The sequence below is a fragment of the Perognathus longimembris genome, chromosome 2 (assembly GCF_023159225.1).
Source record: "Perognathus longimembris pacificus isolate PPM17 chromosome 2, ASM2315922v1, whole genome shotgun sequence".
Taxonomy (NCBI): domain Eukaryota; kingdom Metazoa; phylum Chordata; class Mammalia; order Rodentia; family Heteromyidae; genus Perognathus; species Perognathus longimembris.
In genome coordinates this window covers 92,003,341-92,022,151 of record NC_063162.1, presented here as the reverse complement: position 1 = coordinate 92,022,151, position 18,811 = coordinate 92,003,341, and the positions used below count along the sequence as shown (strand labels likewise).

Here is an 18,811-nt window from a genome sequence, read left to right as displayed (position 1 = left end):
ATAAGAATTCAAACACTATTGAATGAGTACTACGTATGAACTCAGCCTCATTCTAGACTTCAGGGAAATGCTTTGTGGTTTTTTTTTTCCTCATTTAATATGTTTTTGTCTATACAGCTCTTATTATTTCTCAAATAACATTTTTATATTTCTACCTTTTTCAGGGATTTGATCATGAATGGCTATTAAATTTTATCAGAGGCTTTTCTGCGTGTATTTGAGATGATAGATAATGTGATTGTATTTTTTTTTTTTTGTATTTATGTAGGTTGTGTGGCTTGTACTCAGGGCTTGAGCACTGTCCTTGAGCCTCTTTGTGATCAAGGCTAGTGCTCTACCACTTGAGCCCCAGTGTCAATTCCAGTTTTGGTTTTTTTTGTGGTTAATGAAAGATCAGAGTTTCATGGGGACTTTTCTGTCCTGGTTGGCTTCAAACTGCGATCATCAGTTCTCAGTCTCCTGAGTAGCTAGTATTACAGGCGTGAGCTACTGATGACCATCTATTCTTGATTTGCTTTTTACATTTATTGGTTTGTGCAGGTTGAACTAGTCCCTTTAAGTAACAGACCCCCACTCCCAGCTCTTAGGTGAAACCTGAATAACACTCAGGGCTCAGAGCTCTATTTCTGTAGTGACGTTCGGGTAATAGGGCTTGTTCTTCACAGTAGAAGAGAGTATTGAACACTGCACCTTCCACTTGGCAAGTTCTTCAGTGGCTAAAGTTCTCAGTAGAGACATGTCAAGGTAACCCTTCCTTCTTTACTGCTCCTCTCATGGCCATCTCCTACACAAGGCACTGGCGAAGTATCCCCAGGATCCCAGAGCACCAATACTTCCTTGTTTCTGAATTCATTAGTTCTTCTGCATTTAATAATTCATGTTTTTCTGTAAAAAAACAAAACAAAATGGGATGTCTTTCTCTCCTCCCTATCCAGTTATTTATCAGTACAATAATTTGTGTTGTTTCTGAAATTAGTTCAGCTGTGGAGTGCTCTTTCTCACTAATTTATATGTCTTGACATATCCTTAACTTACTTTTTTTTTTAACATTTTGCTGTTTACAAATGCCACATTGTGTTTCAGAGTCACCTTGTACATTTTCTGATTCAAGCTGTTAATCACTTCTCTGAAAAATTCCTTGTTTCTTTTAAAAAAAATGATATTGGAAAACAACATTGTGATAGTAGCTATTTCTTCTTATTGGAGTGCCATCTTAATTAGCAAATATCTAACAGCTTAGGCAAATATACTCTTTGTGTGCCATCTTTAACTAGATAAAACAAGTCTATATACAAAAATTTAAATAAAAGCCTTTAAGGATTTATTCTTTTAAAAAAACGCATTTTTTTAAGATTTGATAATCGTGTATATTTTTGATCTCTCAGATGCCATCTTAGTCCATTTTGTATTTCTGTAACCAAATATCTGAACCTCCATAATTGACTAAGAACAGAGAATTCTGCAGCTAATAGTTCTTTCTGGAGGTAAGACATTTTAAGACTGTGGTGTTAGCACCTAGTACAGCTTCTAAGCTGTGTCTACATAGGGGAAGAGTACAAGAGTACACGTAAGATGGAGAAAAGACCAAACCCCGAATATATGCTCTATTCTTTCATCAGGAACCATTTCAGTGATAATGGCATTAATTCATTCTGATCATTCTTAGAGAACCCCTCCTTAATACTGCAAGAATGGCACATACATTTCAACATAATTTTTCAAAATGCATTCAAGCCATAGCAGATACCATGAAGCATTCTGCCCAATTGTTGAAAACTACCAATAAAGGCTTTTAGGTTATACCCACATCATGTATAAGCTTGAAGAATAGATTTTGTTTGATAACAGTGAAGTTTCTAGAAAGAGCATTGAACAGTCTAGTAAATCTAAACTGCTAAACAGATAAGTCCAAACATTTCTGTGAAGATTCCTAAAATAATTGCCAAAATAAGGAGATTGGTGGTGTCTTAGTTTATCAATTTATCTTGAAGAAGTACAGTAGAGTTCGATGTAAACAACAGGAAAACAAATAAGATTCAGTTCAAAATGAGAACATTAAGTCAACATGGTACAGCGTAGTAGAGACTCAATACATACTTATTGAAAGGAATAAAAGAAAACTTTACTAGTGTTACTCTCTATCAGCATCTGTTGCTTTTGTAGCCAGTGCTTCAGTTAAATAGGACAAAGAATGTTTTACAGCATTACATCCTATCACTCAATTGTGATGATTCACAGATAATTCACTCAGCAAGTGACCATTCATACACAGTTCTGGGAATGCATACTTTTAAGCTGAAGGAGTCCATTCAATAAGCTTTTTTTTTCTTTCAAATTTCCCATCACGGGCTGGGAATATAGCCTAATGGTTAAGTGTTTGCCTCAAATTTCCCATGTTCCACTTATTTTGGGAGTGAATTCATATTACAAAAATTGCTTTTGCAAGATGAAGCATTTTTCACGGCTTTGTAAAATTATAAACTATGTTTGCCACTTCAGAAATGACCTACACAGCAATATGCTATCTACTTAAAAAAAATCATTCATCCTCCAAGAAAGTAAATAAGTGGTTTATCATTGTTGTTGTTACTTTCAACATACCATGTGAAATTATGTCTTGTTCTTTTGTCTTTCTTCCCCATAGTTTTATCCCTGATGCAACTGTAACCGACTTTGGTACCCTGGGTGTTGTATATACATTTATGGGAACTAGGGAAGGGAAGGGGAACATCAAAATAGAGAGACAAAGGATAAAAGACAAACCAGTGCAACAGTAATACTCACAAAACTATATGCTGTGCAACTCATGGGGAGGAGAGGGGCCAAAGTGGGAGAAAAATGAGGGAATTGGATGAGATAAGGGCGTTGGATAACAAGTTGGATAAGAAATGTATTCACTGCCTTACATATGAATCTGTAACACCTCTGTACATCACTTTGACTATAAATAAATAAAAAGAAAGAAAGTATATTGGATTCAACAAAATAAATAGATTGTTAGAAGAGAGTATTCTAATAATTATTCTGATAATTCAGCAACACAGGGCTCTTTTGCTCATATGGTCATATGTGATAAGTTTTATGAAAACAATAATGAATAGTTGATTCTATTATGAAGTGAATGAATCTGATCCATCCTTTAAATAATTTAGCTGTAGTAGAGCTTCTTAATAGAAAACAGGATGAGATTTTACACAGTAACTAATACTGGGTTTTTACTTAGTTTCATTGAGGACATATCAGATTTATGTGGTTGTCCAGTTGTTGTAGGACTACTATATAAGACTCTTTCATTACACACATGCCATTTATAAATGAAGGATGGAATTTGTAGAATAGCAGAGGAGTGACTGAAAACGATATTGAATTAATTCATATCTCTAGATAAGATTCACTCAGATATTTTCTACTGTGTAAGCTAAATAACTACTTACTTTTGACACAATTAAAAGTTTAAATATAAAATTAACATGTACCTGTTAGAAACATAGCTACAAAAATTGACAGTGAAAATTAATATTAAAGAAAACTAATATTAAAGAACACTATTTTCATGAGTTTCTGCTATTTCTCACAAGCATACAGGAGAGCTCTTACTACTTTTAAAATTCAAGATAGTTTACACTGTCTTCACTTTATTAAATAGTTTTTGAAATTTAACTTTTTGGAGGGCATGACGGTCTCAAAGGCTACATGAAATAATAGATTTTTAATGTTTTCCCCCCAAATTCCTGGAGCATCCTTTGGTCATTCTTTCTTAGAATAAGCACAAGGAAGGGGTTAGGGAGCTTGGGGAAGGGACACTCCAGCCTGTCTGAGTGAGGCCAGCAGGGGTTTCTGTCAGGGATGAGGCTGTTACATTCCTGGTGTGTCTGACCTTACACTCGCTTAACATTATAGTCTGGATTCTATTAAGGGAATTTCGTGTTTTTCCTTTGCAAGAGTCACCCCCTACCATGACAAATATTTTAAAATATTTTTAAAGTTGAGAAAGCAAACTTTTTCCCCAAAGAAATTTATAGTTCAAATTTACACCAAGTTCTCACTAAGTAGAGCAAGCTAAACTTTTTTTTTTTTTTTTTCACTAAAGCTTCGACTTTCCTCTGTAAAACATTAGTCACTCCCTTGGAAGACGCAAGATTTTTCTTTCTTTTTTTTTTATTGGCAGTGGGATAAAACAGCTACAGATGTGCATGTAATAGGACAGGCTTTAGATTGTACCTGCAGAGCAAGGTTTTTTTTTTTTTTTTTTTTAATTTGGAGAAAAAAGATGAAAGAAAAAGAAAGCTGAATGGGGATGCTAAAATAACAGCGATTCACTATTAAGGAAATGATAAGTTTTGATCCATTCAAGCAGTGTTTCCTTTCTTCCTTTTCTTTTTTCTTGGGTATGTTTTTGAGGTTGTGCCAAGTTGTTTTCAATGAAGAACTTTTAAAGGTATTCACCATTCCCATGTGTTGCCTTTTATTGTACAGGACTGTCGTAATGCCTGTGGCCAACGAGTTTGATCCAGATGTGGTCCTGGTTTCCGCTGGATTTGATGCATTGGAAGGCCACACCTCTCCATTGGGGGGGTACAAAGTGACCGCAAAATGTAAGTACCACTCAGAAGTTCATGAAATGCCGCTGTGATGTTATTACATCATTGACTTAGAGATAGACAACCCTGTCTGCATCAGGGTAAAAACACTTTGGTGCAATGCTTGAAAATCACTCAGATGCCATTTATTGCTCTTTCTAATTCATGTCTGAAGAAATTGGCCTTTAAGAAATACAAGATGGTTTCCTTTAGTGGAACTGATGAGACATGTTAGAACCTTGATACTTTTCAGAAGTCTTGTTTTCCACTAAAGACAAAAGTGATGGAGCTTTTAATTTAACTATGCTAACTGACCTGAGAGATCCTATGTAAGGAAAAGCTACTGGGTTTTTACAAGGGGAAAAGTCATTGATTTTTAATCATTACACGTGGGAAAGAATAGCTATTTTGCAATAATGTATTGCCCTTCCAGGTTTGGATACAAAAGTGTGGTCCCTGTGCTAAGAAGCTCTATTCCATTGATGGCAATCCTCAGTTTCTTTTACATTAAAACTTGATTATAATCTTTAAGTAATTGTACAATTGTGTTGCCATTTACAAAGCAATTTATGAATATATCTTGATTAATGTGCTCTTCAGTGTACAAAGATGAGCATTTTGGCTATGAGGAAATGAATTTTGTTTGATTGCATTTAGATAACACGACTCAGTGCAATCTGACTAGAAATGAAACTTCCTATAAGAATAATTTACTTATTCTAAGTGTGAAGCAAGGCATATGTATAGCTGATGTATACAACTATATGCTGACACCATGGCTATTTATAAAAATATGTAAAAATTACACAAAGAATGGGATCCACAGTTGTATATTTAAGGGAAATGGAAAAGCAAACTAAACAAAAACAATCCAACAATTTTATGTGGGAGGGATGAGTTTGGAACAAGTGTGCTGTATTAATTTGAAAAGAAACAGCATCATGCCAACCTTTGTTTTTAGTTGGCTTCTCATGTGAGAGAGTTTTCTGCACTCTAATTATTCCAGTAACATTGTTAGGTAGTCACTATTTTTAACATCTATTATTTACCCAGTGTTCTGGTGCCTTGTTGTCTATTGAAAACATATTAAAGCAGTCAACTCTACAAAGGCAAAAAAAAGACATAACAGTGCATAATTTTGGTAAAATTGAATAAAGAGGTGTTTGCTCATATCGAATATCTTTATGGTCTTTTCATTGCTATTCTTCATGGAATTCAAATAGAAGTCAGTCTTTCCATTACAGATAAACCTCGTTTGGATCAAGACTAGTGAGTAGTGTAGTTGAAATAAAGAAAAATAAAATTGAAATCCAAATTAAGAAAAACCCAAAAAATGCAAAACACATGGAGAGCAAAGACGCAAATCTACCAAAAAAAAAAAAAAAAGTGTTTCTTGCCATTAAATCCAACAGTCTCCCTCAGGAAGGAAGAATGTCAGTCACTGTGTCTTTTTTCCTTGCCAAGGGGATGTGTTTTAACATGTCTATTTCTCAAAACTAGCTGGAAGAAACAAATCTTTTATTTAAGTGTTCATATTTTTCCAAAGTAAGTTCAAATCTCAAGTGTCATGTTGGAAGGACGAATACAAAGTAGTAATAGCAGGGCTATTTAGTTAGAGGTGGAATGGCCTTGGGTTCTTATGTTAGTGCTGTTAGATTTCCAACATTGTGATGAAATACCTGAGATAATCAACTTATAAAGATGGAATGGTCAGTTGGACAAGTGCTTTATGGTATATAGTGGGTCAGATCTGCTCACCTTATAATCAGGGAGCCAAAGAAAAAGAAAGAGGCAAACCCTCTCAAAAGTACACCTCCCATGATTTAAAGGCCTGTACAGGACATTCCTTTTAAAACTTCCACTACCTCCTCATACTTCCATGATAAGAACTAAGTTTTCAACACATTAACCTTTAGGGGATATTTAAGATGCAAGATACAGCAAGTACAATGCAATAAGACCTCCAACATTTCTTTTATCTATTTGCAGTTTGTATTATATGTTCATTCTATTCCAGGTTAATCTGAACATAAAATCTTTCCTCCTATTTATAGCCACTACATATCTATTTCTTCCCTTAGATATCTTTTGTACTTAAAATACCATAGGATTTCCTACTAAATGCCTACTTCCTAAGAAAAGCAAAGTGACATGAGTTTTAAGTGATATAATAATTAACTGTTTGTTTAATAAGGAATGATACATAGTGAGGAGAAAAAAAAATCTTAGAATCCAAAGGTAGTATAATAGAGACTACCTGAAAACAATTCACATATATATGTATAAATATATATACATGTATAAACATATATGTAGATATAAACATATATATACACATATATATGTATATATATATATACACACACACCGACCCCCCCTTGGTCTTGGGGCTTGAACTCAGCCGGATGCCATCCTGAGCACTTTGCCCAAGTTAGCATTCTACCACTTCATTCTACCACATTCTAGCAGCTCCACTTCCAGTTTTCTGGTGTTTAATGGAAGAGAAGAGTCTCACAGACCTTCTTTCCTCAGGTTGGCTTTGAACTGTGACCCTTAAATCTCATCCTCCTGAGTAGCTAGGATTATAGGATTATAAGCGTTAGCCACCAGTGCCCCACCTTATCCACATATTTTACAGATAAGGAAATGAAGTTTGCTTTCCCATATGAAAATTATGAGAGTTAAGAGTGACATGTTCATCATGAATATGTGTAGACGAAATTCTGTGAGGCACTTGCAGGATTTTTTCATTGAGAACCAAATCATTTCTGGAAAAGGATAATAGAGAATTTGGATGCATATTTTAGGAAGGCCATATTGGTGCCTTTGTTTTCACCTTCACAGTTTATGATAGTATTCATAACAGAACTTTACCTCTGGACAGCTATACAGATCACTACAGGGAAGCCTTAGTTTACCAGCTCTGTTTTGTGGAGAGGCTACTAGCTTAACTGCATAGAGTCTGAGACAACTGGGTCTCTCCATACATCCACCTCTAAATGTCTCATCACTGGCTCTTTTTGTTTGCTTTCTAAACACTTAACAGGTGCAGATCTCTTACCTTGGTCTAGAAGTTCTAGACAGAGAATTAAAATTGAGCTCTCACTGACCCATGCCCAAAGTCATTATATCATCATTGGTGGAAAGCCCCCGAACAAAGTTAGAAACAGGCTAAAAAAATAAAAATTTCAAGTCATGAAAGAAATAACAATGACCAGGATTCATTGTATTCATGTATTACTTGGTTGAAGTTAAAGGGAAATAAATAAATAAATAAATAAATAAATATACATATATATATATATATATATATATATAATAAATCTCAAGTCAAAAGTAGGTGCAACATACAAAAGCAAATTCCTCTTCTAAAGTTTTTCAGTTTTGGCTAAACTTGCTCCTGCTCCAAGTGAAATATTTGATGATTTTAGTGAGCCATGTCTGACATGTTAAAGTTATATTTTCTTGGCACATGGACTAATCTTTTAAAATTGTCTTGAATATTTTGAAAGGAAAGAGAAATGGATTCAAAGTAACAATGGCTTTTGTTTATTTCAAACATCAAATTAGCTGTTTGACTAAACACAAAGTACAAAAGTTGGTTGTTATGCCCAAATTCACAGCACAAGTTTGGAGATGGTACAAAATTAAAGGCCATCATGACTAATGAGATTTTTCTTTCTTCTCTTCTCTCACTTTAAAAAATATATTATATTCTTTGCTATGAAACTACAATAAAAACTGGTATTTGAAGTTTGAAGTTTAAAGCTTTATTTAAAATGAAGTATCTTGGGTACTTATTTATCCTCTATGTCCTTTTCGTAGTTAGGGTCAAGGTTAAGATCTAGCCCTAAACCTGGCATCAAACTTTGACTCCAAGTGATCAGTTTATTTTTCTAAGTCTTCTACTTTGGAACTAATTTGTCTTCAGGTTATAGCTTAGGAAGGTTACCATGACCAGTGAGTCCCATTTTCAAACAATGAAAATGATTCTTTATATCATAGCATCATACTTTACAGTGTTCTCAAACTTAAAGAAAAAATCTTTAAATTAATTTCACAGCAAAACATATTTTTTCTTCCCTTGTAACACGTGCATCCTTTTCTACTTTTGCTGGAGATTCATGTATGCAGATGGCCTTTACTGTGCGAATAAGATTCTTTTACTTTTTGAGAAGTCATTGTGGATGATGGCGCATCTCTTAAGTAGTAAAACTAAATAAAAATAAAATTATGAAACCAATAAATAAATATAGTGAAGTTACAGATCAATTATCAGCACTCAGAAAACAATGTCATTCTACGCAAAAGAAAAAGGGAGAGAGAAAGAAAGAAAGAAAGAAAAAAGGAAAGAAAGAAAGGAAGGAAGGAAGGAAGGAATGAAGAAAGAGAGAGAGAAAGAAGGAATGAATGAACTAAAGAAAGAAAGGAGATAAGAAAAAAAGAAAGAAAAAAGAAAGAAGGAAAGAAAAGAAAAGAAAGAGTCTAAAGAGGTAAATAAAACAATCTCAGAGTTCTAATTTGGGCTTGGACCTTCCAAAAGTACACAAGGTTTTATAGACTGTTTTCTTGACTGAAAAAGGAGTATTGATTTCATCCTGGTGGTAATTCTATCATTTGAAATAGAATAAAACCATCAGGGATCATTATTTATGCAGAGAAAGGCACTGTGTTGAGTACTTAAATTCTCCAATTTCATTTTTACAATTAAGTGAGAAAATATAAAGTACCCTCCCTTTTGATATCCAAAACATTATTATTCTCTTTGATTTTACTTAATTGAATTTATTGAAGATGATTTGCAATCATTGAAACTAGTAATTTTAGAAAAATTAAGTGCCTTGCTTGAGTTTCAGAAATGAAGAATACCAAAACCACAACCCGATCTTGTTGTCTCTTGATTTCTACTGTGTAGTAGGAAAATTACTTTATTTACCAAAAATATCCCAAGTAAATGAATGAAGTTCTAATTATGGTGAAAATTCTATTCTTAATTGTGAAAATATAGAAAATTAAAAAAGTTTTCCAATGAGTTTACTATATGAATAAAACTGATCAAGTCAACGAAGCTCTCCCCTATACTGTCCGTAGTCAGATTATCTTCTTTCTCCCATGAAGTAGAGAAGTGGTCAGAACCTTAGTTGTGGGTTCAGCATTGCATGTACCTACAAGTAAATCACTTTGTTATAGTCCCAGGAGGACCTGGCCCCCAGCAAGGGTGAAGGGAAGTGGATTGAAAGGCATTTGTAAATCACTGTAACTTAGCTCACTTACATACATGTAGCAGCTGACATAAATAAGCAGCACAGCTAATTAAAAGAGAAAATGTTAGCAAGGAAAAAAAACCATACATCTTAGATTTGGGAATGATTTATGATCTTGAGTAAAGATTTATTCAAGCCAGTGAGTTCTCCGTCTTTTACTATTACCTCTCCTTCGTTTTCTCACCCAACTGCCTGCCCTCTGATACCACAGTAAAACTCAGAAATCAAATTGTAGAGGGATATTTTCCATCTGCAATTTTTAGTTATGATGTCATAAAACAATCTGTGGGCTTAGTTGACTACTATTTAACTTTGAAAACAAAATTACTATGACTGTGCCATAAATGGAGCCAGATCAACCTTGCTAATGGAAAGAAAATATCTAAGCAGAATTTTCCCTGAAGGATGGTGGCATCTGTAACTGTGCATGAAAATATATACTATATTTCATTAGCACAAGTGTGCATTTTCTCATGTTTTAATTACGTAGGAAATTTGAATATCACTTACATTTAATATCATTTTATTATTAGATTGACAATGTTTTCTTATTCCAATAGTACTATATAAAATAGTGGTCACCCATATCCAGCATTGAAATAGAAACGGCAATAAGTGATCTCCCATCCAAGAAAAGCCCAGGTCCAGATGGATTCACAGCAGAATTCTACAAGGCCTTCAAAACAGAACTCACACCAATATTTCTCAAACTCTTCAATGAAATTGAAAGAGAAAGTTCACTACCAGATACATTCTATGAAGCCAGTATAACCCCTCATCCCCAAACCAGGCAAGGACTCATCACAGAAAGAGAACTATAGACCGATTTCCCTGATGAACATAGATGCAAAAAATTCTCAACAAAATTCTGGCTAATCAACTTCAACAGGCCATCAAAAAAATCATACAACATGATCAAATTGGATTCATCCCAGGGATGCAAATTTGGTTCAATATACACAAGTCAATTAATGTAATCCACCACATCAACCGGAGCAAGGTAAAGAACCACATGGTTACATCTCTGGATGCAGAAAAGGCATTTGATAAAATCCAGCACCCATTTATGCTAAAAGCCCTGGAAAAACTGAGATTCCAGGGGACACTCCTGAATATAATAAAGGCAGTCGATGACAAACCAATAGTAAGTATAATTCTAAATGGTGAAAAACTAAAGCCATTCCCTTTAAAATCAGGAGCAAGGCAGAGATTTCCACTCTCCCCCCTTCTCTTCACCATAGTACTAGAATTCCTAGCCAGAGCAATTAGGCAAGAAGAAAATACAAAGGGGATCCAAATAGGAAAAGATGAAGTTAAACTTTATCTCTTCGCAGATGACATGATCCTATACCTAAAGAATCCCATAGACTCTACTCCCAAGCTACTAGAGCTGATCCAAAACTTTGGCAAAGTTGCAGGGTATAAAATACACCCTCAAAAATCAATGGCATTTCTACATGCTAATGACCTGCCGAGGCTGAAATCAGGAAGGCAACTCCTTTTGCAATAGCCTCAAAAAACATAAAATACCTAGGAATAACCTTTACCAAAGAAATGAAATACCTCTATGATGAGAACTTTAAAAACATGAAAAACAAAATTAAGGCAGAACTAAGGAAATGGAAAAATCTCCCATGCTCCTGGATTGGGAGGATTAATATAATCAAAATGGCAATATTGCCAAAAGCTATCTAGAAATTCAATGCAATACCCATTAATATCCCAACACAATTTTTTTAATGAAATAGAGGAAGCAATCCAGAAATTTATATGGAACAATAAAAGACCCAGAATAGCAAAAACAATCCTAAGCAGAAAGAACAGTGCTGGAGGAATTACAATACCCAACTTCAAGCTGTATTATAAAGCTATAGTAATAAAAACATCTTGGTATTAGCACTAGAACAGGCCTGAAGACCAATGGAACAGAATTGAAGACCCAGAAATGAAGCCACAGAACTATGCCTACTTAATCTTTGATAAAGGAGCTAAAAAATAGGATGGAAAAAAGACAGCCTCTTTAACAAATGGTGCTGGCAAAACTGGTTCAACACATGCAACAAACTAAAACTAGATCCTTATATATCACCCTGCACCAAAATGAAATCCAAATGGATCAAAGACCTCAAAATTAAAACAGATACCCTGAAAATACTAAAGGAAGGAGTAGGAGAAACACTTGGGCTCCTTGGCACAGGACCGAACTTCCTTAACAAAGACCCAGAAAGGCTACAAATAAAAAAAGAATGGACAAATGGGACTGTATCAAACTGCAGAGCTTTTGCAGGTCAAAGGACATAGCTCGCAAGATAAACAGAAAGCCTACAGATTGGGAAAAGATCTTTACCGGCCATACAATGGACAAAGGCCTCATATCTAAATTATATGCAGAACTAAAAGAATTTCATTCTTCCAAAACAAAACCGCAAAGAACCAATAGCCCCCTCAACAAGTGGGCTAAAGACTTACAAAGAGACTTCTCTGATGAGGAAATGAGAATGGCCAAGAGACATATGAAAAAGTGCTCTACATCACTGGCCATCAAAGAAATGCAAACCAAAACAACATTGAGATTCCATCTCACCCCAGTAAGAATGTCCTATATCAAGAAAACTAACAATGACAAATGTTGGAGGGGATGTGGCCAAAAGGGAACCCTACTTCATTGTTGGTGGGAATGTAAACTGGTTCAGCCACTTTGGAAAGCAGTATGGAGATTCCTCAGAAGGCTAAGCTTTGAGCTCCCCTATGACCCAGCAGCCCCACTTTTGGGCATCTACCCAAAAGACCACAAAAAAGAACACACTAAAGTCACCAGCACAACAATGTTCATCGCAGCACAATTAGTCATAGCTAGAATTTGGAACCGACCCAGATGCCCCTCAGTAGACGAATGGATCAGGATAATGGGGTATGTATACACAATGGAATTTTATGACTTTATCAGAAAGAATGACATTGCCCCATTTGTAAGGAAATGGAAGGACTTGGAAAAATTATACTAAGTGAAGTGAGCCAGACCCAAAGAAACACGGACTCTATGATCTTCCTCATAGGGAATAATTAGCACAGGTTTAGGCTAGTCACAGCAAAGGATCACAAGAGCCTAATAGCTATACCCTTATGAACACAAAAGATGATGCTAAATGAAATGAACTCCATGTTATGGAAACGACTGTTATATCACTGTTGTAATTACTTTCAACATGCGATGTGAAACCTTAGCTTCTATTATTGATGATCCTCTTGTATCCCCTTTCTGTGATTGTACCTGTACTATCTCTGTATCTTATCTGAGTACATTGGAAACCGTGTATACAGGTATTAGAACTAGGAAACTGAAAGGGAATACCCAAATCAAGAGACACAGGGTAAAAAGACAAACGATTACAAAAGCAATACTTGCAAAACTATTTAGTGTAAATCTACTGAACAACTCATGGGGGGAAAGGGAAAAGTGGAGGGGGAGAGGGGAATGATGGAGGAGGTAACAAACAGTACAAGAAATGTATCCAATGCCTAAAGTATGAAACTGTAACTGCTCTGTATATCAGTCTGACAATAAAAATTTAAAAAAAAAAATAGTGGTCACAAATTTTTTGTACCACAATTGATACCATCTCAGATTCAAAGAAATTTGATACTTTACTCCTTGAGATTATTTATTAAAATCCAAGCCAAATCCATAAAAACTATAGTTTTCTAAATTATATTTCCTTTATATATATCTAACGATTAATGAAATTCTAAGAAAGCATTAATCAAACTGAACCAAACAAACAAGTAGTAGATTCCCTTATCTTTTGTTTGTTTCTTAGCTCACACACAAAAATCTCTCTTCTTAGCCTGGAAGTCCAGGACACAGGCTCTGACTATTATGAAGATAACTGTAAGTAAACTTGTTAGTTTCTGTGTTAGTCACTCTCCACTGCTGTGAGAAAATGTCTGAGAAAAATCACAGGGGTCATTTATTCTGAAGGCTCCATTTGTCATAGTTTTCATTACCTACATTCAATTCTGAATCCTTTTGTGAATTAATGCACTGATTAGTTCAAAGTCATGATCTGATGAATTTCCAAAAGTCTCACTTCCTATCATGCATTGGAAAACAGGTCTCTAGAGCATGAGCTTTCAGCATGACATTTCATATCCAACCAACAATATCTCTGATTTACTTCACAACCTGATCACTACCAAAAAGAATAAAACAACGCTTTAGGTAAAGTCATAGATAAGTGCCCACAGTGTAAAGGAATGACCCCAGCTTGATCGTTCAGCTGGGGCTGGTACTCTACCACTTGAATCACACTCCAGTTTTCCAAGTTGTTTTAAAAATGCAAGGTCTTTCTCTTTGCCATCTTGGAAGGTGATTGTTAATAAAACTGAGAAACAGAACTAACAGAAGAAAACAGATCAAAAAGGCTAATGTCAGTGCCAAGAATATAAAGGTACCTCAAAATTAACAGAAAGGGAGCAAGTCTCACAGAAGGTAGCTTCCTGTCTTCCTCAGAGAAACTGTCAGAGGCCTCCACTCTGCCACATACTCCACAAAGGCCATCTACAAGGAGGAAGTGCTAGCAGCTAAGTCAAGACTTGAAAAGGAAAAGAAGGTTCTTACTGCTGTCACAAGTTATTTGGAAGTGACAAGAATGGCAGTACCAGATCACATGATACAGGCTTGAAGATGGATCTCAGACTGTTGATTCAGGCATGAAAGTCCCCAATCCTATGAAACACCACATGAGAAAACTGCAAGCTGGCATGACGAGATCTTATCATCCTTCCTGCAACCAAAAGGCAGGCAGGCAGGCAGGCAGGCAATCACCTCCTCTACCTGTGACTGAGCCCTTTCCCTCAACTGAATTCCTCTGAGTAAAACACACCAGAAATTTGTCATTGTCACCGCCACAAAACTTGATATGATCAATGGGATTATCCCCAAACACCTCACTGATATTTACCTACTACACAAACCTGGGCAGCTGAGTGCAGTGGTGCACACATGTAATCCCAAAACTTGAGAAACAGGAGGATCTTGAGTATGAGTCCAGTAGGGGGGGTTAAATTGAAAGTGTGTGTGTGTGTGTGTGTGTGTGTGTGTGTGTGAGAGAGAGAGAGAGAGAGAGAGAGAGACAGAGACAGAGACAGAGAGAGAGAGGAATGACAGTAGATAGGTAAGACATTTGACAAAAAGCAAGAGAAATACAAGAATAGAGACCCACACAAGGTTGGCCCAAAAACCATGCACTTAAAGAAATTGCAAAAAAAAAAACCCAAAAAACCAAAAACCAAAAAAACAAAGCTAATAATCCATTCCAGGGATCTGTTGCTGCTCAAAAAGAAGGAACTAATCATTGCAACTCGATATTCTAAATATAAAGTGCACCTTTGCCTTTTCTTCAGACCTTGATAGCAGATTGTCACATGAGAATTTATTGCTATGTGACCAATTATAAGCTCTTATTTTTTAATCATCTTTTCTGATTTTTAATATGTAGAGTTAGTTTTAATCTGAAGAAATCCCCTGTATAAAAAAGCATGTTTTATGTAATTAAGAGAAGCAAAAATACATTATACTCCAAAACTCCTTTTCACAACTACTTAAATAAATAAAGTTTCAGTGATTTAGCAAACAAGCCCAAATGAAGATTTCTACACTTGTAAACACAAAGCTTGCTAATCTCTGCCTTGCTGATGGCCTGTTTATCAAAGTTCAGCTTTTGTTTTCAGGAATCATTTGTTTTATACTATATAATAACACAATCTATGGATCAGGTCTTTATTCTCTTCTATTTTCTTCTTTTCTCAGCTTTGGTAAATGTTTTCTGTTGCAACCTCTCTGTTTCAGAAATGACTTTTAGCATGCATACCTCTCACCTCCAGGGACAGCTCAGCACTCTGCCTGCTGTTCCTTCCCTGTGCTCTGGGCAGGGCCAACCTCTCACTACACTCCCTCTCTGCCCTCTTCCCCATCATGTTCTTGTTAGGGTCTTTGCACAGGAAGATCCTTCTGCCTAGAAGTCTCTTTCTTTTGGTATTATTTGACCACCATCTTCTTGGCTCAGATTTCACTTTCTTGGGCCACCTTAGTCAGTGATTCCGCTCCATAGTCCTCTTCCAGCACCTTCCCTGGTCTGTATTGCTAAAACTGTGCTACTCAAGGTTACCTACCATGTGTTTTCATCTATCATATATCCACCATTACCTTACCTATTGCCCATTCTGAATTTATTAAATGATTATTCCCTTAAAAAGTCTCAAATGACCTAGGGCATGATGTACAGCTCAAGTGGATGAGCACCTGCCAACCAAGCAGAGGGCCCTGAGTTCAAATTAGGTTAATTAAATAACTCCTCCAAACTAGCCCCCAACAAAAATCATGACTTGAGAGTAAATTAAATTAATTAAAAATAACAAAACTGCCAAAAAATCAACTTAAACCTAATTCAAAATATATGTAAGTTTTCTGAAGTGACTCTGTCCTTTTCCTTTTTTTAGTTGAACATTTACTGCAACATATTTCATTAATAACCATCCATGATGTATCATGTGTGCCGATACTAAAAAATGAAAAAAGGGAATAAAAACAACTAGCTTGCTGGGCAGCTTTAAGCAGTGGTTCATAAAGATAAACTCTGTGCTGTCACTGTCTAGCACTTGGCTCTGCTGCAAGTTACCTTTCCCTCTTGGGGCCTTAGTGTTCTCACCAGCAAATGAAACTGTCGAACGCATGGATTGGGGAGATTAAGTGAGATGACCCATTGAAGACATTCCAAACTGAATGGAATTCAACATGCACTCAGCAAACATCCAGAATTAGAAAGTTGTAATACTCAGTGGTGTTTAGAATAGTTCTTTTTTCTTTCCTATTTTAGGTTTATTTTCATTCTATTTTATGGTTTTATTTTGTGCAGGTATGATGGCTTGAACTCAGGATCTAGATGTATGGAGTCACTTCTAGCTTTTGATGGTTAACTGGAGATGAGAGCCTCAGGGACTTTTCTGCCTGGGTTGTCTTCCTACCACCATTCTCAGATCTTAGCCTCTGAAGTACCTAGGATAACAGGTGTGCATCACCAGTGACCACTTCAGGACAGAGTAATATTTGCTAGCACATTGTTTTTGTCATGGGAATTGGACAGGTCTAAGTCAACAGCAGTTTGACTTAAATATTTGAAACTGGCAGGTGACACTGAAATAATAACTGTTGGGCAAAGCCTGAAATATATATGAGTCATAGAATTTGGAAGCAAGTATCACCCAATGGATGGTACTTCTGTATAACAACAAAGGGTCAAGCTAGATAGCCAGGCATAAGTAGATAGTACAAACTGATGATAGCTCATCACCTAGCAAACTTACTCATTTAGTAAGCACTTCCAAATGTATCTCAAAGATTTTCATTTAGAGGAAATCATCATATTGCTTAAGATAAAAATAAGCAATTAAATGGAAGCAAAGCTGAGCTCTGGTGGCTCATGCCTGCAATCCTAGCCACTCATGAGTCTGAGATCTAAGGATCATAGTTAGAAGCTGAAAAGTCCATGAGATGCTTATTTCCAATTAATTTCCAAAAGCCAAAGTGGAGCTGTGACTCAAGTAGCAGAGCACTTGCCTTGAGCATGAAAGCTCGAATGCAGGACTCAGGCCCTGAGTTCAAGCCCAGTGTGATACAGGAAGGAAAAAGAAACCTGAGGGAACATTTCTGTTGATAATTGGTATTATACTAAGAGCATGGTGATTGGCTATCTTTTTATAGGCAGTTTTTGTTTTTGTTTGTTTATTTTTTTGTTAGCAGTATCAGGGATTGAACCCAACACCTCTAGCATGTTAGGTGAGGGGTCTTCTACCACTTGAGTCACACTCCCAGACCTTTCTGTTTATATTTTTAACATAGGATCTTGCTAATTTTTTAAATTTTTATTGTCAAACTGATATACAGAGAAGTTAAAGTTTCATACTTTAGGCATTGGATACATTTCTTGTACTGTTTGTTACCTCCTCCATCATTCCCCCCTCCTCCTTTCCCTTTCCTCCCATGAGTTGTTCAGTAGATTTACACTAAACAGTTTTGCAAGTATTGCTTTTGTAATCATTTGTCTTTTTTACCCTGTGTCTCTCGATTTGGGTATTCCCTTTCAGTTTCCTAGTTCTAATACCTGTATACACGGTTTCCAATGTACTCAGATAAGATACAGAAATAGTGCAGGTACAACCACAGAAAGGGGATACAAGAGGATCATCAATAATAGAAGCTACAGTTTCACATCGCATGTTGAAAGTAATTACAACAGTGATATAACAGTCGTTTCCATAACATGGAGTTCATTTCACTTAGCATCATCTTTTGTGTTCATAAGGATATAGCTATTAGGCTCTTGTGATTCTCTGCTGTGACTAGCCTAAACCTGTGCTAATTATTCCCTATGAGGAAGACCATAGAGTCCGTGTTTCTTTGGGTCTGGCTCACTTCACTTAGTATAATTTTTTCCAAGTCCTTCCACTTTCTTACAAATAGGGCAATGTCATTCTTTCTGATAAAGGCATAAAATTCCATTCTATATATGTACCACATTTTCCTGATCCATTCGTCTACTGAGGGTTTGGTTCCAAATTCTAGCTATGACTAATTGTGCTGTGACGAACATTGTTGTGTTGGTGACTTTAGTGTGTTCTTGTTTGTGGTCTTTTGGGTAGATGCCCAAAAGTGGGGCTGCTGGGTCATAAGGGAGCTCAAAGCTTAGCCTTCTGAGGAATCTCCATACTGCTTTCCAAAGTGGCTGAACCAGTTTACATTCCCACCAACAATGAAGTAGGGTTCTCTTTTGGCCACATTCCCTCCAACATTTGTCATTGTTAGTTTTCTTGATATAGGACATTCTTCCTGGGGTGAGATGGAATCTCAATGTTGTTTTGATTTGCATTTGTTTTATGGCCAGTGATGTAGAGCGCTTTTTCATGTCTCTT

The 18,811-nt window shown here is 36.0% G+C and overlaps 1 protein-coding gene across 1 annotated transcript in view; it reads left to right on the top strand.

Annotated features, from left to right (window-relative positions):
* Positions 1-18,811, top strand: part of Hdac9 (histone deacetylase 9) — an 805,515-nt gene that overhangs the window by 684,460 nt on the left and 102,244 nt on the right. Inside the window, exon 22 of the mRNA XM_048339733.1 lies at positions 4,477-4,595. Coding sequence (XP_048195690.1) covers positions 4,477-4,595 — 119 coding nt within the window. The remainder of the gene's footprint in view (positions 1-4,476; positions 4,596-18,811) is intronic.